Consider the following 23,464-nt stretch of genomic DNA (forward strand, 5'->3'; position numbering starts at 1 on the left):
AATGAAAGCAATACTGAACCTAACTTAAAGAGACCAGGAGTCAAGTTCCAACTCTACTAGTGAGTTTAGAAAAGTCTCTTCCTAAGTCCCAGCCTTCCCATCTATAAAATGAGCATAAATGAACACACAGGCCATTGTGATAATCAAAAGAGTGGTTAAAAACCAACAGAAAGCATTCAGTAAACAGGCTTTATAGAATGAGTCAGTATACAAAGAGATTCAACATTTAAACATTTTCAAAATAAAAAATTATGAAAACAAGTATACTTAAGAATTTTTTAAGATTAATGAAAGCAAACATTACTGAGCACTTATATTGGGAAACATATTTTAAATAAATTGTTTCATTTAAACTTCACAACAGTCCAATGGCTTAGATAGTATTATGTTTCTTTTATGGTTGAGAAAAATAAGGCATAGCAGAGATAAATAAATTGTCCAAAGACAAACAGCTAGTAGTAGTGAAGCCAGGAATTAAACCAAGGAAAGCTAATGCCAGAGCCATGCTCTAAACCTAAGCTTTTGAGATATACTTCAAAATAATCAGTAGAGGGAAGTATCTCTATGAAACTGTTAATTTGAAAACAAAATTATATGTTAAATTACTAACACAATCAGTATAGGTTTTTAAATGTCTAATTAATGCTGTTTTGCTGCATTTAGTTTTTTCATTATTATTTATTACAAAACAAAACAATTTAAACATGAAATAATAAATAACTTATAGAACCTACATATGACGGATTATTACCCAGTCATCAATAATGCTGTGAAAAATATGGCTTGGAAACTTGTAAGTATCAGTAAGCAAAAAAAGCAGATTTTTAAACATGTAGAAAATAATCTCACTTTTCATAAAAATAATGTCAAATGAGTAGAAAAAAACTGGAAAGATAGGCATCAAATGTTTACAATTATTATTTCTTAGCAATTTTGTATACTGCTATATTCCCAAATTTTCTATAACAAATATTCTAGGTTTTTGTCATCAGGAAAAAAAAAAAATGAAACAACCTAGTCATGACTACTAAAGCACAAAGTGATTTAGATGCTTCTGCCAATCTGTGAGCAAATAGTTATTGAGAGTCTAGAAAACTGTTCTAGGTACTAGGGATACAGCAATAGCAAAGCAAAGTCTATAGGTAATAAATTAGGTAAACTAAAAATTAAGAAAGAGAATTTCAAACCTATAATGAAACTTCAATTTTGTCACTCTGACCTTAATCAAATCTTCCTACAGGTATGTGAGCCCTTTTCCTGTATTTCAAGTTTATTTATTTTGAGGGATGGGGGAAGGGGCAGAGAAAACGGAGAGAGAGAATCCCAAAGCAGGTTCCTTGGTGTCAGTACAGAGCCCCACAGGGGGCTCAGTTTTACAATTTTTCTCAATTAAATTGTGAATACACCATCTATCATCTCTAAATATAACAGCAAGTCATGCATTATTATGGTCATAGAAGCATTTAAGAAGATCCTTAAGGAATTATAGAAAATTTGTTGAGATTCCCCATATCTTCATGACAATTTTCACCTCCTTACTAGAGACAGAAGGAATATTCTTCCATTTAAATTATTAAATATTCTCATACAATACTATCCTTTCACCTATTTAGTGTTCTGAAAGGAATGATTTTCTAACTGTAAAATTCTATTCAAATAGTTCAAAACTTTTTAAATATTTAAACTTGGCTATGTTCTTTAGTACCAAATCTAACTATCCAGTATAAAGATTTTTAGCATCAGTATTTAAAATATAGTGGCTTAAAATACACTGAGTTAGGTGTAATTTATATTGTATCAAAAATATATTAAAATTTTAAAAACTTAAAATCATCTCCTCTGCCCCCTTAAAAGATACTGTGTTATAAACTTCTTTTAATCACCCTTAAATCTCTTCTTTTAAATATAGTAAAATCAGATTCTTAAAATTTTAGGAAAAGGATTTATATGGACAAGTTTAATGAAAAAGAAAAATGGGAACAATATAAATTTAAATGATATTTAAATTAAATAAGAGAAGGAAGGAAAGAACAAGGGAGGAAGAAAAGGAGGAAAGGGAAAGACACAGTAAGGTAAAAGAAGACAAGAAATGGGAAACCACTCACTTTTATGGACCAGGTCCCAAACCTCATCAATTTGCTGCTGGGTTGGGAAATGACCACAGTCGTTGAAGAACTTAAGAAGCTCGCTTCTTTCTAATCCTTGCCAATCTTCTCTCTTAGCAAACATTGTTTCATAGACTAAAAGAAAGAGATAACATATTTTTGTTATATACTATGTCAAGTACAAACTACGAGAAAGCTTCATCTAACTTCAAAGGAACTTTACCTCTAGTTTTATTGCTATGCCTTGATTAGAGTAGCACTATGGTGACCTCCAGGGGAAGGCTAAAAGAAAATGGGGCATACTTCTCCCTCCCATATCCATAGTTGTCAGATTTGGACTTGTTTCCCCAAAGAGAACACTGGCACCCTCTGGCCTGGTTTAAATGACAACTGTCCATGGATCATGCATACATGAATGCTCAAGTCACATTGTAAGACATAGCTTTGATGTGAGGATTTATTTTTCATTAGTTCCCTTAATTTTTTCTTCTCTTTTTGGCTTCTATCTTCATTCTAATCTATCTACATTCCACATGTATTGCTGATTCTCCTCTGGACTGCTTATTCTACTTCTGATTTTGTCCCTAAATGGAATGATGTCTAGTTTTTGCTCACTAACTTCATGTATTCTCCTTCCTAGTTTAAGGTCACTTGGTTCAAGTGACCACAGGAAGTGACCTTGTCACTCTTGGCTCAGATTTCCACAGAAAGCCACTCAGTTGGGTCATCCTTCACCTATCTCCCATACTTGGCATTAATGGGAGTTAGATAATAGCCAAGAAAACTGTTCTACACATTTTATAAGTGTAGTTCCTCATAAAGAGGAACTTTTCAAAAATGTGATACTGAGCCTCTTCTCTGAAGTGTAATTGATTCACCCCATAATGATGATTGTCAGTCAGCATGTACAGAACAACAGGGTCTGTCTCAGCACAGGTTTAGCTCTGAAATATGGGCTCAAAATGACAAAAGGCACTAGAATGGTTTCTAACAGAACTTAAGGTACAATCCTGACACTCAAACACACGGACTTCAACTTTCTATTTATTTACTTATTTGTTTGGTTGAGGTGGACAATCATGAGAAATCAACAAATTCAAGAAATATTGAATGAGTGCCTAAATATAAGCCACTATTCCATATCCTGAAACACAGAAGTAAAATAAATTCATATTTAGAATATCTATGGCTTTTTCTGTCTTTTTAAATAAACAAACTAGGGGCACCTGGGTGGCTCAATAGGCTAAGCGTCAGATTATGGCACAGGTCATGATATCGTGGTTTGTGAGTTCAAGCACTGCATTGGACTCTATGCCGACAGCTCAGAGCCTGGAGCCTGGTTCAGATTCTGTCTCCCTCTCTCTCTCTGCCCCTCCCCCACTCATGCTCTGTCTCTCTCCTCCAAAAATAAATAAACCTTTTATTTTTTAGTTTTTATTTAATAAAAACTTTTATTTAGTTAGTTGGCTTTTATGTCCTTATTTTTTTTTAAAAAAGGAAAATTGCTCAAATAAGCAAACTAGAGTAGTTGGTGTTGGTGTCCCATCCATATTGTCTTGTCCCTTACATTTCTGTGAATGCTGACATGAATTGCCAGTATCTCATTTCATTGCCTCAGGGCTCCCTCTGGCTGCAGGACTCCACTCTGCCCACCTATACAGCAGGTCAGAAGTGCCCACAGTGCAGTGGCCCTCAACCACTAGCCCTCCCTCAACTGAGAGCTGGTGGATAAAGCCCCAGCACTTAAAGAAAGTTGTCTACACTGTTCCCCTAGAGGGATCAAGCTCCAGTTGATGGTAATCTGCTGGATAATGTATTCTTTTTTGACTTCCATCTCTTCCCTGTCTTACTTCATTCCACTAATAGTATTTGCTGGGATCAACTTTCAATTAACTTAGTTTACTTGAATTCTTGTCTCAAGGTCTAATTCTGGAAAAATCCAAACTAGAGCACAAAGAATACCACTTTTTACTTTTCTGTTTAAGTAAATATATTTCTTCTTGAAAAAGCATATATATCTTCATTAGCTTTTCATTTAATTCATTTTAGATGCTTCTCAGTAGATCAAACTGATATACATATTAACATTACAGTCATGTAACTATATTAATAGATAATAATGCCCTTAACCTGTATATTATGCTCAAAAAGCAAATGTTCAGCAACACACTAGCAGAATTAATATTCTAGACAGATTTAATTAGGGTCATTACAAAACTTAAGTCATGAAAAATGACAGCATTGAAAGATTCTTGAAAATGCTTATAGATACCTGTAAAACATCACCCAATTAGCAATACACATATGAAAGGAATGGAGAATTTTCCAAGGAACATTAGGGCAAATAAGAACTTCCAAATTCTGTAGACTCTAGAGTTACTTTAATCCTTAGTACAAATGGGTGCCTTAGTTGGTAATTCTTTAAATCATTCATTTAGCTAATTCTCTTCTACTGTTTAGATCCTATGCTGGACAGAGCACCAACTGTCCTTACTGGACTCCCTTATGTACTTACCTCATGTCAGCCTATTCTCCACAAAACAGCCAGAGGGATGTGTTCAATCATCATATCATAGCCCTTGGATCACAGTCCTCCATGGGCTTTCCAACGTTTTTGAGGTAAAATCCAATAGTCTATAAAACCCGACACAGCCTATGCTCCCGCTACCTGCTACCTCTCCCATCTCATTCTGCTCTGTTCTTGATCCATTCCAATAGCAGTAATAGCTTCCTCCAACACCAACAGTCTCCAACTTCCTGTTTTTGTGCCTGTGGCTCCTCCTGGCTAGAACACCCTTCCTCCATGTATCCACTTGGCTCCCCCTCTGACTTTCTTTTAAGACTTTAACTCAAAGTGCTTTTCAGCTAGAAACCATGAGTCCAGGACAGAAAAATGAACCATATTATCTCTTTTTACAAACTGAGAGATTAAGACACAATAAGGATGAAATCTATAGATAAAATCAGAGAGGAGAAACGGTGGGAAGAAAGTAAAACATAGAAAAATAAGCAAGATCGTATAAGGTTAAAAAATTGATTTGGTGACAGACTTGGGGATGAAGACAAGACTAACTGTAAAATAGTGAAAGTGTTTTGGAAAGGATATATGATTTGGTAGTCAGTAGCTTAAAAAATAAAATGAATGGTAAAGAAAAGGTATTCAGTGTTATAAGAAATGAAAGGTCCTAGTAATTATTTTGATAAAATGATAATATTTGATTACAGAATATAAAATTACTATCCATAAAAGAGTATTGAGAATACCTTTCTTATTAACTATAATTAATAATATTTTATTACATATTTAAAAGTTGTTAAGGCAGTAAATGTTAAAAGTTCTCATCAAAAGAGAAAAAAAATTTATGAATGATGATCAATGCTAACTAAACTTGTTTTGATCATTTTGCAATATACACGAATATCAAATTATGTTGTACATCTGAAACTAATATAATGTTTTATAAATTACTTCAATTTTTAAGTTTGTTTGTTTGTTTGTTTGAGAGAATGACTGAGAAGAGGGGTAGTCAAAGAGAGAGACAGAGACAGAGACAGAAGAAGAGAGAGAAAATCCCAAATAGGCTCCACAGTGTCAGTGAAGAGCCCAACTCAGGGCTTAAACTCATGAACCCATGAGATCATGGCCTGAACCGATATCAAGAGTCAGATGCTTAATTGACTGAACCACCCTGGCACCCAACACCTCAGTTAAAAAAAAAAAAAAAAAAAGATTGCAAAGAAAAATTATCTTTCTGAATTTTGTATATAGTGGCTGTAGAGTTTATGTATAAAAGTCAGAAAATCTGAGTACATGTGAGTATAATCTCTCTCTCACTCACTATTTTAAAGGATTTTTAAAATAAAGGAATCCCAGCAGCTTCCTAATGAGAGAAATATTTTCTCTTTCTTTGCCTCTGTCTCTCACTTGCTTTCTCTTTCTTTCTTCTTCCTATCTTTTCATCTCCAACACTTTGGTCCCTCCTGCTTTTTTCTCTGGAAACTAAGATTTTGTACTCCATTACTTGATCTAACTTAATTCTGTGACTTGTACATAATCTCTCTTTGACTTCTTTTCCAAAACTTCTAGCCACAGAAAAGGAGTTCTTCTGACTCAAGGAATTCTAGTTATTTGTAAATATCTTTTGGCAATTTTCAGTAAGTTATAAACTCAATGAAAACTATCAACAAATATTTCTGAACCCTTTTGATAAAACAGGCATTTGCTAATAGTGCCTCTTCATTAATGAATCAAACAGATACAGTCCCAGTCTTCATGGAAGACATATATATAGTCCACTGTGAAATACACATTTAATGATTAGATTAAACTATATTAAAAATGTAGTACTTTTACATTATAAAACAGTAAGATGCTGGTTTCAATTAAATATAATATACCTGCATCATTTTGTTGTTTTTGTTTTATTTTTTAAGACAATTTTTAAAGACCAGTTTTAAGTTCACAACAAAATTAAGAAGGGACAGAGATTTCTCACATACCCACTGCATCCACATGAACATAGCCTCTTTTAATTATCAACATCACTCATTAGAGTGATACATTTGTTAGCAAGGATGATACATCATAATCACTAAGGTCCGCAGTTTACCACATAATTCACTCTTGGTGTTGCACATTATGTGAGTTTAGACAAATGTATAATGACATGTATCCATAATAGCTGTATTATACAGAATAGCTTCACTGCCTTAAAAATACGTTAGATTTTGCCAATTCATCCCTCCTCCCAACCCCATCTCATTCCTGGCAAATGTCAATCTTTTTATTGTCTCCATAGTTTTGCCTTTTCTAGAATATCATATGGTTGGAAGTATACAGTTCATGGACTTTCCAGATTGGCTTCTTTCACTTAGTAATACACATTTAAGATTCTTCTGTGTCTTTTCATGGCTTATTTTCTCTTAGCTTTAAAAATACTCCCTGGTCCAGGTGTACCACAGTTTATCTACTCATCTACTGAAGGACATCTTGGATGCTACTAAGCTCTGACAATTATGAAAAAGTAGAGATGGACATACATGTGCAGGTTTTATGTGGATATAGTTTTCGATGTCTGTGGGTAAATTTAATTTGTGTGGACATAAGTTTTCAATGCCTTTGGGTAAATACCAAAGAGCATGGTTGCTGGATTATATGGTAACAGTATGTTTACTTTTGTAAGAAAACCACCAAACTGTTTTCCAAAACGGCTGTATCATTGGCATTCTCATTAACAATAAATGATAGTTCCTGTTGCTCCACATCCTTACCAGCATCTTATATTGACAGTATTTAGATTTTAGCCATTCTAATAAGTGTGTAGTGGTATCTCATTGTTTTAATATGAATTTTTCTGATGGCATATGATGTGGAGCATCATTCCAAACACTTGTCATCTGTGTATTTTCTTTGGTGAGATGTCTATTGATATGGTTTCTAATAGATTGAATGTAATTCTTATCTTTCTACCTCTATAGGAAAGGTAGTTTTTTTCATTGGCTTCTTTCAGAATTTTTTTTAATATTTGATTTTCTGTAGTTTGAAGATGATATGCCTATATCAAAAACTGTGTAGTTTTTGGAATTTATTCTGCTTGGTGTTCTCTGAGCTTCCTGGATCTGTGGTTTGGTGTCTAAGAATAATTTGGGGAAATTTTCAGTCATTATTGTTTTAAATATTTCTACTGTTTTCTTCTCTCTTTCATCTCCTCCTGATATTCCCATTATCCATGCTACTCCTGTAGTTGTCCCATAGTCCCTGGATATTTTGTTCAGGTTCTTTTTTTTCCAGTCTTTGTTCTCTTTGCTTTTTGGTTTTCAAGGATTCTACTGACATATCCTCTAGCTCAAAGAGTCTTTCCTCTGCCATGTCCAATCTACCAATAAGCCCATCAAAGGCATTCCTCATTTCTGTTAACAATCTCTAGCATTTCTTTTTAGTTGTTTCTTAGTATTTCCATCTCTCTGCTTACATTGCCCATCTATCTTTGCATGTTGTCTACTTTATCCATTAGAGCCTGGAGCATATTAATCATGGTTATTCAAAATCCTTGGTATGATAACTCTGACATCACTGCCATGTCTGGTTCTGATGCTTGCTCTATCTATTCAGATTGTGGTTTCTCGCTTTTTGTATACTTCGCAACTTTTTCTTGATAACCCAGACATGATAAATTAGGTTAAAAAAACTGCTGTAAGTAGGCCTTTAGTAATGTGATGGTAAGGTGTGGGAGGAAATGTTCTATAGACCTATGATAAGGTCTCAGTCTCTTAGTGACCCTGTATCTCTCTGGACTGTGAACTATACAGGTGTTTTTCAGGATTATTTTTCCCCCTATAGGTGGGACAGAAAGGCCAGAATGGACTAAATTTGGGTATCGCCCTTCACTAGGTCAGTTAAGCTCTGAAAATGACCCAGCAGTTTAGGCTCCAGTTAACTAATTTCCCCTGAAGGTAGGCCATATTAAGAAGAGTGTGATCTGGTAAATTTCAAAATGGTTCCATCTCTCTGATATTTACTATGTTAATCTGGTCACATTCCTGGAGGTAAATATCACAACACTGTGGTGGCCTTCTTGGAATTGTATTTTAACTCTAGGGATTGTTCACACTGAGCTTCCAGCTATTTGCGTATGACAGTTCATTTTTCCTAGCTGTTCTGGTTCTCACATCAATTTCTTTTTTCTTTTCTTTCTTAAAAGTTTATTTTAACTCCAGTATAATTAATATACAGTGTTACATTTGCTTCAGATGTACAGTAGAGTGATTCACCAACTCTATTCATTACTGAATGCTCATCATGATAAATGTACTCTGATCCTCTTCACCTATTTCACCCTCCTCTCTCCCAACATCCTCTCTGGTAACCACCAGTTTGTTCTCTAAAGAGTCTGATTTTTTTTCTTTTTCTTTATTTTTTTAAATGTTTTATTTATTACTGAGAGAGAGAGAGAGAGTGTGTGTGTGAGCAGGGGAGGGTCAGAGAGAGAAGGAGACACAGAATCTGAAACAGTCTCCAGGCTCTGAGCTAGCTGTCAGCACAGAGCCTGACGCGGGGTTCGAACTCACAAACTGTGAGACATGACCTGAGCCAAAGTCAGACGCTTAACCAACGGAGCCACCCAGGCGCCCCTGATTTTTTTTCTTTTTTACTTTATTCATTTGCTTTATTAAATTCCACATATGAATGAAATCATATTGTATTTGCCTTTCTCTGACTGAGTTATTTCACTTGGCATTCACTTTAGATCTGATCATGGTGTTTGAAATGGCAAGATTTCATTATTTTTTACGGCTCAGTAATATCCCATTGTGTATATGTATCATTTCTTCTTTATCCACTCATTTATCAATGGACACTTTGGTTGTTTTCATAATTTTGCTATTGTAAATAATGCTACAATAAATACATGGGTGTATACATCTTTTCAAATAGTGTTTCTGTATTCTTTGAGTAGATATCCAGTAGTATGATCACTAGATTGTATGGTAGTTCTATTTTTAATTTTTTGAGGAACTTCTATACTGTTTTCCACAGTAGCAGCACCAGTTTGCATTCTCATCAACAGTGCAAGAGGATTTCTTTTTCTCCACATCTTTGCCAACACTCATTTCTTCCCATATCAATTTCTGCTCATCAGTCTCTGCTCTAGTAAACTGCAACTCCCTGTATTTGAGTGTCTGTCTCTTTAACTTTGGGGCAACAGTTTTCCTTGTTTCTTCCCTTCTCTTATAGATCCATGAAAAGTTATTTTTTTAGTCTGTTCATTTTTTACATGTTAAAATGGAGTGGAGACTTCCAGGCTCCTTACATGTGGAACCAGAAACCAGAAGTCTTCATTTATTATTTTTTTAATCAAGACACTGGCTGTAATGTCCATCCTAATCTGAAGCAATGTAAATTCATTAAATATAATAGGAACCAGGCTCTCTGAAAGCGAGAGATAAATTGAGGAACTTGATCTGAACAGAAATTCAACACTAGCAAGCAACACATAATAGATATCTATTTAGTCAGCTTGGTGTCCATTAGCTATTCTTCTGTTAGCAATATGTAATTGTTTTTTTGGGAGCTACCCTTCCCCCAGTGGTAATAACCTCTGTGAAACTTCCAAGCAAAAATCTCTACCCTACGATGGCAGAGTGTTGGATTCATGATTCAAATTAAACTAATCAGATGCTCTCTCCCTGTAATCTTAATTTAAAGCATAGAAACAAAAAAGTCTTAAAGTGACAACAGTTTATCTATCTCCCAAAGACAAAGAGATTTTTTTCCTTGCATTTTTGTTCCTTCAATCTCTGGAGTAGCTCTGTTTGAAATTCTGTATGAAATCTGATTCTTTAACTATTTTTCCTATACTTTTCTTACAAATTTTCTTTTACTTTGGTTAACCAGAATGGGTTTTCTTTTTCTTATAAACACAAGATCCTAATAAATTAAGCCAAATATACAATACATCACTTTAAGATGCAAATAGCCACCAGGTATTGCATGGAAGTATTAAGTCACTATATTGTACACCTGAAATTAATATTACCCTGCATAACTAACTGGAATTTAAATAAAAACTTTAAAAGAAAACTTTAAAAAATAAAATGTAAATAGCTCTCAGTGATATAAAAAAATGTTTTCCTTTTGTGTCCTGGGTAATTATATGCAAATTATATATAAAATCTCAATGGTTAAATAAATTCCAAATTTAAAATCAAATCAGAAATTACTGTATCACTTACATTTTTTTCTGTCCATCCATTCCTCTAGCTCCACAAAGTTTATAATTTGTCTTGTTCTCCAAAGACCAAGTCGATATTTAACACGATGAATTAGTCTATGGTACAGGTTTATAACTGCTCTCAAATTTGGTCCATGATGCAAAGCCTATAAAACAGCAATATAGACCGTAAAGCCCCATATTTACGTATTTCTCTTATGTATATTTAATCTGATTTTGCCCTTTTCATTTCATCTATTTCACCCAGTTTCTTAAATTATGGATGTATTTGTTAATGTTTATTGCCTAGCTTTGTAAAACACATCCCCTGTAGAGCGAGATAATATCCTTGGAGTTCAGAGAGCTTTGTTATGAGCTGCTTTGTCATCAGATACCCATAATTCCCACATCATGGAGTCTTCAGTGATGGATACTTTCAGGGAAGCTCCCTAGGTTGGCATCCAGATTTCTATATGTGTGACCCACTTGGCCAGAACAAAAATGTTTTATTAAGGCAGATTCTGTAATGGTGAGTGTTGCCTAAGTTATTCTCTAGGGGTGCTCAAATCTTGTTCATTTTCTTTCTTTTGAAAATTGTATATTTGTGTCTTTTACTTACTTCTTACTATAGTTTTTCAAGTTTTTCATGTTTTTAAAACTGTTAAATAAATTAATCATTTTCAGCATATGTGTGAATTTTGTTTTATCAATTTAACTTTTAACTGTGGCTATATTTTTCTATGTATGCATTTTCTATATTCTACTACAATAAACTTGAAAAATTAAAGTATTAAAAAAACCAACCTATTTCAGATTTCTTCTTTTCTAAATAGTTCCATTTTATTTAACAATTCAATTATTTTTACATTTTACATTTTCTAGCTCATTAATTTCTCTACTTATCTTTATTAATTCCTTTTTCAAGGATTATTTTCCTTCTCTTGACTTCTTTAAATTAAAGACATCTATTTTCATTACTCTTTTTTAGAATGTATTTAAGTCCATGAATTTTTCTGAGTCATCTTTCCTTTGATGTGCTTTGTATACTGTTTTACAAGTGAAAAACTGAAGGAAAAACCTCTTTAAATAACTTTCCAGTTATTGGGTGGTTAGCTGCAGTAGCTAGTAAGTTAGTAAGTTGCAGAATTGGTTTTGAACCTGAAACTGGGAAACTCCAGAGCCCATACTTTTAAAAATACACTATATCCTCTTAATCTACTTGAATTTAGTATTTTTCATGCATTCTGTGAATTTTGTTTTAGTTTCTTTCCTAAAACATTTCTCTCAACATTTAATAACATTTCCCAACTTATTTTTAATCTACCTTTTATTCAACAGGCTCTTGTTACTTAAAAAAAATAATGAATTGGTCACACTTGCAGAGCATTCCCTTCCATATGAATTTTTAGCCCACAATTTGAAGCCACACATCAGATCCTAGTGACCAAAGCCTCCTCTGTTAAAGCTTTGTACATTATCTACATCAGCACCAGATTTTGAACCAAAACTAGTGATGCTTTAGAAGCGAGACAGTGGTAAATCCATTTGTGTGGTAGAGTCACTGTGGCAACAATATCCTCCACTTGGCACGGCAGCATTAATGGAGGAGGAATACCCAGGATTCAGTATCTTCATTAGATTCTTTCTATGCAGGATGTGGTTGGAGTTCTGAGAGCTACCTAACCCTCATCATCCCTTCATGTTTCTAAACTTAGTTCTCCAGACCTCTATGCAATATTCTACTCAATACCTCTCTGCTTAAATCTGTTAGTAGGGTTCTTTTGCTTATAATTAAGAATCAAGCAATGTTTTCACTGTGCCCTTAGAACATGAGCGAAAAGGATCTGGTTGCAGTGTATCTCTTAGATGAATGATGACATTTGCTAAGAGAGCAGGAGCACAGGGCAGCCATCAGATCCAACTGGAATGTTTTTCCCTCCAAATTTAATAGATTCTCTTTGGGGACACAACCCACCTTGTGGGGGACTCCTCAGATCTGAAACATTCAGGTTACCTAGGTCTTTCTGCTTAAGAATTTGGGTCAGAGAAAATGATAATGGTCCATCTGCATGGTTATTATTACAGGGTGCCTCTCTGCCAGTCCTCTGCATGGGAATATGCCTCTGCTATGGTGCTATGTACATCTCAGTACATAAATCTTGCACCAATTTCTAAACATTTCTCAAGACAGAATATATTAGAAAAATGTACAAATTCCAGCTCATGCTGACTTCAATGGTAAATGTAGCATACTTATGACACATCAACATATAAAATTTTTTTCAGTATGCACTTTAAGTCTGCCTTTTGTTTGATATAGTCATATCTCTTTTTATAAAAAGCAATAAGGTTTCCTGGGTTGCTTAGTCAATTAAGTGTCTGACTTTGGCTCAGGCCATGATGTCACTGCTTATGAGTTTGAGCCCTGTGTTGGGCTCTGTGCTAACAGCTGGGGGGAGCCTGGAGCCTGCTTCAGATTCTGTCTCTCTGCCCCTCCCCTACTCACTCTCTGTTTCTGTCTCTTTCTCTTTCTCTCTCTCTCTCCCTCTCAAATATAAAATAAAACATTAAAAAAATTTTTTAAGTAGTGAATGGATTCCTTGCTTGGAGAATTCCACCTCCATATGACACTTAGTACAGCTAAGTGATCACTAGCAAGAGTTCTCTCTTTTCATATTTATTTGCCATTTATGCTTCTCCTCCAGAGAAGCTATTATTATGGTGTATTTCTTATCAGTTTATAAGAGATCTTTACATGTTGAGCTTTTTAACACTTGCGCAGTATTACATCAAATGTTTTTGCACATATTGACTTTCTAACTTTTAAAAAATGATGTTTAAACATATAAGCAGATAACTTACCCACATATATTAACTAAAATGTAATCTTGTTTAAAGACTCACATAGGAGATTTCTAAAGGGTATTTATACAAAAACCTTATTAAAACTAAGCAGGAAAAGGTTTTTAAACTTAAACTAAATCCTAATGAAATAAAAATTGAGTATTTGAATTGTTATCTTAAGCATATATACATAGACACACACAAGTATACAAGCCATAACTAACGTTAAGTATGATTTTTGTATTCACTTCTCCATCCACTAAAGAATTAGTGAAGCCCTTAGCCACATGCATGTAGCTAAAGCAAATGTCTTTCCCCTCGGCTTGGTTCTTCTCTCTTTAGGCCTCTTTATATCGTCTGCTGTTGTCATCTACTCTGATCTTGGTCAGAATGATTATTATATGCCTGAAGCACATGGTTAATCCTTCTATCTCTAATTGTCTAGTATAAAGACTGTGAGTATACTTTCTTGGTCAACCGTATCATTGAATCTTGCTTTCCTCCCATGAGCCTCTGCAAAATGTAGCAGCTTCTAATTGCCATACAATTGGTGTCCCTTTATATGAATATAGCTATGGCTCTCTGTATCATCTCCCTGATATGAGCACATCCCAATAGCCTCTACAGTATCAGAAGGTAGTTTTAATCTAAATTTGGCCAATGTCTATGTTGAACCTGATCTGAGAAAAGACTCCACCTTTTTACAATGATTGCTGAATGCTGTTGATACCAAAATGGTCTAATGTTTTAAAGTATCTGTAGCCATACAAGCTTAGGTTTGATGCTCAAAATTTAAATATGCCACTAGCTGAATGTGTAACTTTAAACAAATTTTGTTAGCTCTTTGTGCCTTACTTTCCATAACTAGTAAAGATAATTATACAACTTAGAGGGATGGTATCACTTCACTTTTTGATCACCAACCGCACCTGGCCTGAAAATTCGCCTGTTTTCCTAGGAATATCTTTTTTTTTTTTTTTGTCATTTTCTATAGAAACTCAATCTCCTCAGACATTCAAACTTGCTTTCTAAATGCTCTCAGCAAATGACCTTGTCCCCTACTTCACCAAGGAGAAAACATTAGGTTATTGCTATCTCAACTTCCTATCACCACATCTAAACACTTAGCAATATCCTTTGGTTCTACAATAGAGAAATATGTCTCTCTTATCTAAGCCTATCTTGTCAGGTGTCATAAACACACCCCTTCCAATATTCTTAGCCTTCTAATATGGATTATCCTCATCTTCCTTATATCATCAACCTTCTTCTCTTTTTTATCAATAAGCATTTAAATGTACTTAAGTATTTTCCATGTTAACCCATCTTTCCCTAAACCTCTTAGTGTGTCATGTTTATCTACTCTAGATGTTCTCACATCCTTGCTTTCCACACATCACTCTACTGAAACTTGCCAGGGTCGTCCATGAACTACTATAAAGACAGAAAATTCTGTCTAGATCTTTATTCATTCCTAGCAGCATTTGAGACTACTTACCCCACTTTCTTTCTTAAACTGCCTCTGAATTTCCTTGATCTAGCATATCTGGTTTTGTTCTTACCTCTCTGACTAATGCCTCACTGTTACTGGATTTTTCATCATCTGTCTTACCCTTTAACTGCTTTTCTCCTTATTCTATATATTCTCCCCAGAAAATACATCAACTCCCGTGGCTCCAGTTAGTGCCACTAATAATAATCTCAAATCTATGTATGGGGGCAGAGTACAGAAAGTTATCCTTAGTCAAGGAGCTAAATCAAAATATTTAAAATTTTTTTCAAGTTTCACATTCCCTGATACAGATATACTATTATAATTCTCTGTCATGTTGAAAATAACTTATTTTAATTTATATATTTAAGTAATTAGGGACCTAATATATGCCAGAAATGTTCTAGACCTTGTGAACAGATTAATAAATAGAAAAGGCAAAATTTTTGTCACAGGGAGGTACATTGTAATGGAAGGAACAGTAATCCAATAAACAAATATCTATGTGTTGGGTGGTAATAAGTTGTTTGAATAACAATAAAGTCTTTTACATGGAATAGGGAGTGACCAGACTAGATGTTATTTTTGGGGTAGTATGGGGCAGTCTTTTTGATTATTAACACAGGTTAATTAGCACAGACATGAATGAAGAGAGCCATCTAGTCACCTGTGTAAAGAGCTTTCTTGGAGATAACAGGAGAATCATTGCTAAATGGAGCTACTTTCATGAGTGGAAAGGTTTTATCATCTTCCTCAAGTGTGTTAAGGTAGAAAAGAATTTAAGAAGCAATGATGAATTCTAAATGTTTCCTTATGGGCCAATCTTCCTTCTGAGTTTTGGACCCATATATTCAACTTCTTTCTAGATATCTCAAAGATTTCTCACAGGTAGTTCAAAGTCAGTGTTGAAAATTGGGCTCTATCTCCCTTCCTTTATGTCCTACTCCTCCCTGCTCTTCCTCTTACATTCTGTACTTCACAATCATCCATGGGGTTGCCCAAAACAAAAACCACAAAAACTGAGGAACTGTTCTTGACTCCTCCCTCTCCCTTACCTTCAAGTCCATTTAAACTCAATGTCCTATCTTGCTACATCTATCCAGCCCTGACTCAAGCCACCATTATCACACACTGAATTATTGAAAAAGCATATTAGTTGTCCTCTCTCCCTCTTCCCCAATTCATTGCCCAGAGTCAGTAATTTTTCTAAAAGGCAAATCTATAAATGTCACTGATTTGCTTTAAAGTCATCCATTCCCATACACTAAGTATAAGCATTAACTCCTTAGCCCGGTTTTTAAGAACATGCTTAATCTGACTGCTATCTCAGCTTCCTCTACTGCCACTGTCCTCCCAACCAACCCCTGGCCCCTCAATGTTCTATCTCACCTAAGGCCATTGATACGGTTTTTCTTGTGCCTTCAACACTCTGAGCCTCTCAGTTGACCTGACAAAACATAACTGCTCCTCATTTTCCAGATCTCAATGTATTGGCACTATTCAACCCCTACACCAGACACAGCCTTTTGGATTAAATGGTCTTTCTAATTTCTCTATTAGTACCTAAAACTTCTTTTAGTTATCTGGATATCTCTCTGGGCTATATACTCTTATGATATCACACACCAGGCAAGAAATTGGATCCAGTACATAGTAAATGTTATTAATTTTTTTTAAAGCAATCTTGAATAAAAGAACATAGTTCCCTTGGTTTCTGGGAGCTAACAAACTTACATAATAAAACTTTTCTGTTCAATGTCACCTGTGCCATAGGGTCTATATATGGACTTAAGAATTTTCTTATTGTTTCTGCTTTGTGTTTTAATATAATGAGAGAAAATCTACACTTTATCAAATTTTCAAAGGATTCTATAACCTTCAAAAGGTTAAAGACCACTATGCATGGGGGTATTGCTGTTCTAACCTTAAACCTCAGATTTTCCAGAATTATTGATTCAACAAATATTTATTCAGAAACAATTTTGAACACTTTCTTATTGCAACCATCAGGTATTCAAGTGCCCAGGAATTTCAGTATTTTTGGCAAATAGCAAATGAATATTATCAATTTAAGACTAAAATTTAAATTACAAATACTCATAGAAAAATATTAAAATTAAGTAAAATCTTAGAGGCATTACACTGAGAAAAACACTGTTTTTGGTATCTTTATAGTTTTTTTAGATCATTATTACTTATTCAAAACCACATGCAAACAACACAGCTTTTAAAAGGAAAAGGACACTTTGAATGGTGGAAACAATTCTGGTACTTAAATGCTGCAATCTCTGTTGTGCCCTTATGACTGATATAATTCAACGTTGCTTCATTATTTCTAAATAAACTCAAACTGGAACATTTCATAAGAAATGGTGGAAACTGTACATTCCCTTCAGATATTGTGAATTGATATTCTCATAGACACTGTCCACAGCTACAAGATCTGAGGTGGTAGCCAAACAACATGACCGTGGAAGTCTTCCAGCACAGGGATTGCCATGGTGCTGACAATTATCCAGTGATTTGTTGTGCAGCCTCCAGAGCAGAAACTCTATCAAGAATTCCCCCAACAGCAACCCTGCACACAGGCGCAGTCTTGGAACATGACAATGTGTGCATTACAGGCCTGTTGCACTAGCTGTTCAACAGCAGGCAAGACAACATTCACCGTATAAACAGAGCAGCCATCCAACATACAAAGCACCACACGAGTGATAGAATAAACAAGAATATCAATGATCATAACAAATTTTACAACCAAGTCAAAGTCAACAGTCTAGTTTAAACTGGCTCCAAACTTTTAAAAGTGCTTCCATTCTTTCCATTTCAAATTCTACCTCTACATAGAAATTCAACATTTTCCTTATCTTTCCTTTCACCATGCTCTTGGGCTCATTCTAGCTAAGTTTACTAAGACCATTTTTCTACCAGAGGTGATGGATGACTCTATAATTCACTCTAACAAAAAGCAATTCTACAATTAAATTAAATCATAATACAAATACATAATCCTATATATGATATATAGCCATATGATATATATATTATGTACATATATAATATACATATACATTATTTCTCTCTACATGTAAATGTGAATCATTGGAGTGTCTTGATAAATTTCCACAACTATATTTTGTTGAATTAATTCATCCATTCAATAGATATTTATTGAATACTTACCAGCACTATTCTAGGCATTTCAACACAAACAAAACGGAAACAATGTAAACATATACAAAAAACTAAATAAACAAGAAAAAAATCAGATAATAAGTGCAAATAGTTCAAATAATTGACACTGTATATTACATGTCAAAATAGCATGGTGCTATAAATATAAAAATAGAGTATATACTCCCAAATAGGTCACATATTTGTATTGCTCATGACAGACATGTAAAGAAAAGATCACAATATAGATACCTGAGCACAAGAATGATCAAAAAAATAGATAATTTCTGCTTAATGGATCTGAGATGATGTCTAAGCACATATTTAAGGAAGATCTTGAAAGATGAGTTGGAGTTTATCAGAAGATTAGGGAGGAAGAGTATGCCAGCCTAAGAGAACAGCATAAAAACATAAGATATAATAGGAAACAATCAGGGAATTAATGAATTTGGGCTTTGCTAGAGTACATGGCATTATTCTCCTGTGATGAAGATGGAAAGTGGGCAAGTGCCAGACCAGGGACATAATGTATACCATGTTATGTTAAAGAATTCATACTTTCTCCTATAAGCAATATAGGGCCATTAAAAGATTATAAAAATGGAATAAGGTAATCAGAGTGAAATTTCTTTAATTGTATATGACAGATTAGAGGGTAGGTAGCAAGGAAAATAATTAGGAGATAACTATAGTTCTCCATGTTAGAGTCAATACCTAGAAGCTGTGGCAAGAAACAAAGAGAGAAAGAGCAACAAAAGAAATATTATGCAAGTGATAATCAATTAAATATGGAAGTGAGCAAGTTGAAAGTATAAAAAAACTCCAGGTATAGCTTGGACAATGTAATAGTCTGTCAATATAGGTAGGACAGGGGGGCAGACGGGTAGCAGGTGGTCCAAGATAGTGGCATAGGAAGATTCAGAACTCCTCTCTTGCAACAAACGCACCAAACCTACAGCTATGTATGGAACAATTCCCTCTAAAAAAGAAATGAAAAGTAGCAGAGCTGTTTCTCTATAACAAAGGATAAAAGGACCACATCCAGATGGGTAGGAAAACCAACAGAGTTTATATCCAAGGGACACAAAGGGCTGTAGGAAACTGAGATTCTCTTATTGAAAGGCTCACCAGCAGTCTCACTTATGTCAGGACCTAGCACAAAAGCAGCAGTTTGAAAAGCACCTATACTATATGTGAAGGAGATTCATTTGCTAATCTTAAAGCATTTGCTGAAGGGGCAGGGGACAGCTGGGACTCTCTTCAGAGATGAAGACACTGGCAGATGCCATTTTTGTACTCTCCCCGACCCAGCTAGCACAGGAGAGTATGTGCAGACCCAGTGTTATCCTGCTGCCTTGCTAGGGCTGGTGGGAGTGAATGGCGGTGGCACCTTCGCCTTCACTGGCTGGGGCCCGTGAGTGTGAGCAGTCACAACATTCTCCAAGTCCCTTGCTAAAGGCTGTAAGCATGGGTGGTTGCAGCACTGCTCAACTCCCTGGCTGGGACCAGTAAGTGCAAGTGATCATAACATTCTCCCACTCCCTTGCTAAAGCCAGCATTAAATTTAAGAAGACTGAAATTGTAGCAAGCATGACCACTGAATGGTATGAAACTAGAAATTAATTACAAGAAGAAAAGTAGAAAAATCTCAAATATGGGAGATTAAACAGCATACTACTAAACAACGACAGGGTCAACAAAGAAATCAAAGGACAAATTTTTAAAATACCAAGAGACAAATGGAAATGGATATGTGACATACCAAAATCATGGGATGCAGCAAGTAATTCTAAGAGACAAGTCATAGCAGTACAGGCCTATCTCAAAATAATAATAATTAAAAAACAAGAAAAATCTCAAATAAACTATTTAATTTTGCACCTAAAGGAATTAAAAGAAGAAGAAATGAAGCCCAAAGTTAGTAGAAAGAAGGAAATAATAAAGACCAGAGCAGAAATAAGTAAAATAAATACTAAAAAGACAATGTAAAAGATCAATGAAAGTAAGAGCTGGCTTCTTTAAAAAGATAAAATTGACAAACCTTTAGCTAGACTTACCATGAGAAAAAAAAGAAGATTCAAATAAATAAAATCAGAAATGAAAAAAAACTTACAAATGGTACCACAAATACCAAGAATAGGACTATTGTGAGCAATTAATAATATGCCAACAAATTAGGCAAACTAGAAGAAATGCATAAATTCCTACAAACATATAATCTTTCAATACTGAATCAAGAAAAACCAGAAAATATGAATATATCAATTACTAGGGAGGAGATTCATTGGTAATCAAAAAACTCCCAAAAAAACGAAGTCCAAGACTTTGTGAATTCTACCAAACATTCAAAGAAGATTTAATACCTATACTTCTGAAACTCTTCCAAAAAAATAAAGGAATGAACACGTCCAAACTCACGTTATGAGGTGAGTACTACCCTGATGTCAAAACCAGACAAGGGAAAGAAAGAAAAAAGGAAAAGAAAAGAAAGATGTATAGAGACGGAGGGAGAAAGAAAGAAAGAAGGGGGGGGTGGAAGGATGGAAAGAAGGAAGGAAGGAAGGAGGAAAGGAAGGAAAGAAGGAAGGAAGGAAGGAAGGAAGGAAGGAAGGAAGGAAGGAAGGAAAGAAGAAAAAATGGATAAAAATCATATGATCATCTTAGTAGATGTAGAAGCATTTGATAAAATTCAACAACCGTTTACGATAAAAATTCTCAATAAAGAGGGTATAAAGGGATCATACCCCAAAATGATAAAAAGGTCATATATAACAAACCTATACTTAAAATCATGCCCAACAGTGAAAAGCCAAAATCTTTCCTGGAAGATCAGGAACAAGGGAAAGATGCCCGCTCTAACCACTTTTATTCAACACTGTATTGGAAGCCCTAGTGATGCCAAATTTGGGGAAAAAAGAAAAGGAAATAAATGGCTTCCAAACTGGAAAAGAAGAAATAAAATCATCACCATTTGCAGATGACATTATAGGGTATATGCAAAACCACAGGGGCACTTGGGTGACTAAGCTGGTTAAGTGTCCAACTTCAGCTCAGGCCATGATCATGGTTTTTTTTTTTTTTTTTNCGGAGTCAGAATCACTCCTTCCTTCTCTGGGTCAGGCTGGTGCGCAGGGACGGGGGCTTGCCCGCAGGGTGTTCTGAGCCCGAGGCCGCTGGAGTGAGGAAAACCGGGTCCCTCTATGGCTCGTCACCCAAAACACGAACTCACAGGNCCCATGATCACTGTTTTTACGTTCAAGCCCCACATCGGGCTTTGGGCTGGCAGCTCAGAGCCTGGAGCCTGCTTCACAGTCTGTGTTGCCCTCTCTCTCTGTCCCTCCCCTGCTTGTGCTCTCTCTCATTCAAAAATAAACAAATAAACATTAAAAAAATAAAGTAAAATAAAACCATAAAGACTCCATCAAAATACTATTTGATTTAATGAATGAATTCAGTAAAGTCGCAGGCTCCAAAATCAATATATAGAAATATGTCGTGTTCCTTTATAGCAATAACAAGCTATCAGAAAAAGGAATTAAGAAACCAAACTTATTTACAAGTACATCCAAGAGAATAAAATATCTAGAAATAATATTTTTTTCTTTCCAAGATTTTATTTAAATTAGTTAAGTCACATATTTGTAGTACTGGTTTCAGGAATAGAATTTAGTGATTAATCACTTACATACAACACCCAGTGCTCATCACAACAAGTGTTCTTCTTAATGCCCAGCACCCATTTAGCCCACAGTCTCCCCTCCCCACGACTTTCCCCCAGCAAATCTCAGTTTGCTCTCCATAGTTAAAAGTCTCTTACAGTTTGCATCCCTCTATGTTTTTATTTTATCTTATTTTTCCTTCTTGTCCCCTATATTTATCTGTTCTGCTTCTTAAATTACATGTATGAGGGGGCGTCTGGGTGGCTCAGTCAGTTACGCATATGGCTTCAGCTTAGGTTATGATCTCACAGTTGGTGGGTTCAAGCCCTGCATCAGGCTCTGTGCTGACAGCTTGGAGCCTGGAGCCTGATTCAGATTCTGTCTCTCCCTATCTCTCTCTGTCTCTGAAAAATGAATAAATGTTTTAAAAAATTTTTTTAAACTACACGTATGAGTGAAATCATAAGGTATTGTCTTTCTTGGACTGGCTTATTTCATTTAGCATAATACACTCTAATACATGTCATTACAAATGGCAAGATTTCATTGTTTTTGAAGGCTGAGTAATAATCCATTGTATAGGGGTGTCTGGATGGCTCAGTTGGTTAGGCATCTGACTTTGGCTCAGGTCATGATCTCACAGTTTATGAGTTCAAGCTCCGTGTCAGACTCTGCTGACAACTTGGAGCCTGGAGCCTGCTTAAGCTTCTGTGTCTCCGTTTGTCTGCTCCTCTCACGCTCTCCCTCTCTCTCAAGAATAAATAAACATTAAAATTTTTAAAATATTCCATTTTAAAAATATGCCATTTCTTCTTTATTCATTCATCAGTCAATGTACATTTAGGCTCTTTCTATAGTTTGGATATTGTTGATAGTGCTGCTATAAACATTTGCATGTGCCTCTTTGAATCAACATTCTTGTATCCCGTGGGTAAATACCTAGTAGTGCAATTGCTAGGTCATATGGTAGTTCTATCTTTAACTTTCTTATGAACCTCCACACTGTTTTCCAGAGTGGCTGCTCCAGTTTGTATTCCCACCAAAAGTGCAAGAGGGTTCCCCTTTCTCCACATCCTCACCAATATCTGTGATTTCCTGAGTTGTTCATTTTAGCCATCCTGACAGATGTGGGGTGATATCTCATTGTGGGTTTAATTTGTATTTCCCTAATGACGAGTCATGTTGAACATTTTTTCATGTGTCTGTTAGCCATTTGTGTATCTTCTATGGAGAAGTGTCTACTCATGTCTTCTGCCCATTTCTTAACTGGATTATTTGTTTTTGGGGGGTTGACTTTGATAAGCTCTTTATAGATTTTGGATAGTAACCCTTTATCTGATATGTCATTTGCAAATATCTTCTCCCATTCCATAGGCTGCCTTTTGGTTTTGTTGACTGTTTTCTTTGCTGTGCAGAAGTGTTGTTTTATCTTGATGAGGTCCCAATAGTTCATGTTTGCTTTTGTTTCCCTGGCTTCTG

General features: G+C 35.2%; 1 protein-coding gene across 3 annotated transcripts in view; it reads right to left on the minus strand.

Annotated features, from left to right (window-relative positions):
* IQCM (IQ motif containing M) overlaps positions 1–23,464 on the minus strand; it is a 503,262-nt gene that overhangs the window by 244,233 nt on the left and 235,565 nt on the right. For all 3 annotated transcript variants that reach the window (XR_013336742.1, XM_077770736.1, XM_077770746.1), the window contains exons 10-11: positions 10,839–10,983; positions 2,106–2,240 (exon numbers count right to left, since the gene is read on the minus strand). Coding sequence is in view for 2 of the 3 variants with exons in the window: in XM_077770736.1 (XP_077626862.1) it covers positions 2,106–2,240; positions 10,839–10,983 (280 nt within the window). In the remaining variant the exon portion in view is untranslated. The remainder of the gene's footprint in view (positions 1–2,105; positions 2,241–10,838; positions 10,984–23,464) is intronic.

This window comes from Crocuta crocuta, unplaced genomic scaffold, assembly GCF_008692635.1.
Source record: "Crocuta crocuta isolate KB4526 unplaced genomic scaffold, BGI_CrCroc_1.0 scaffold345, whole genome shotgun sequence".
Classification (NCBI taxonomy): domain Eukaryota; kingdom Metazoa; phylum Chordata; class Mammalia; order Carnivora; family Hyaenidae; genus Crocuta; species Crocuta crocuta.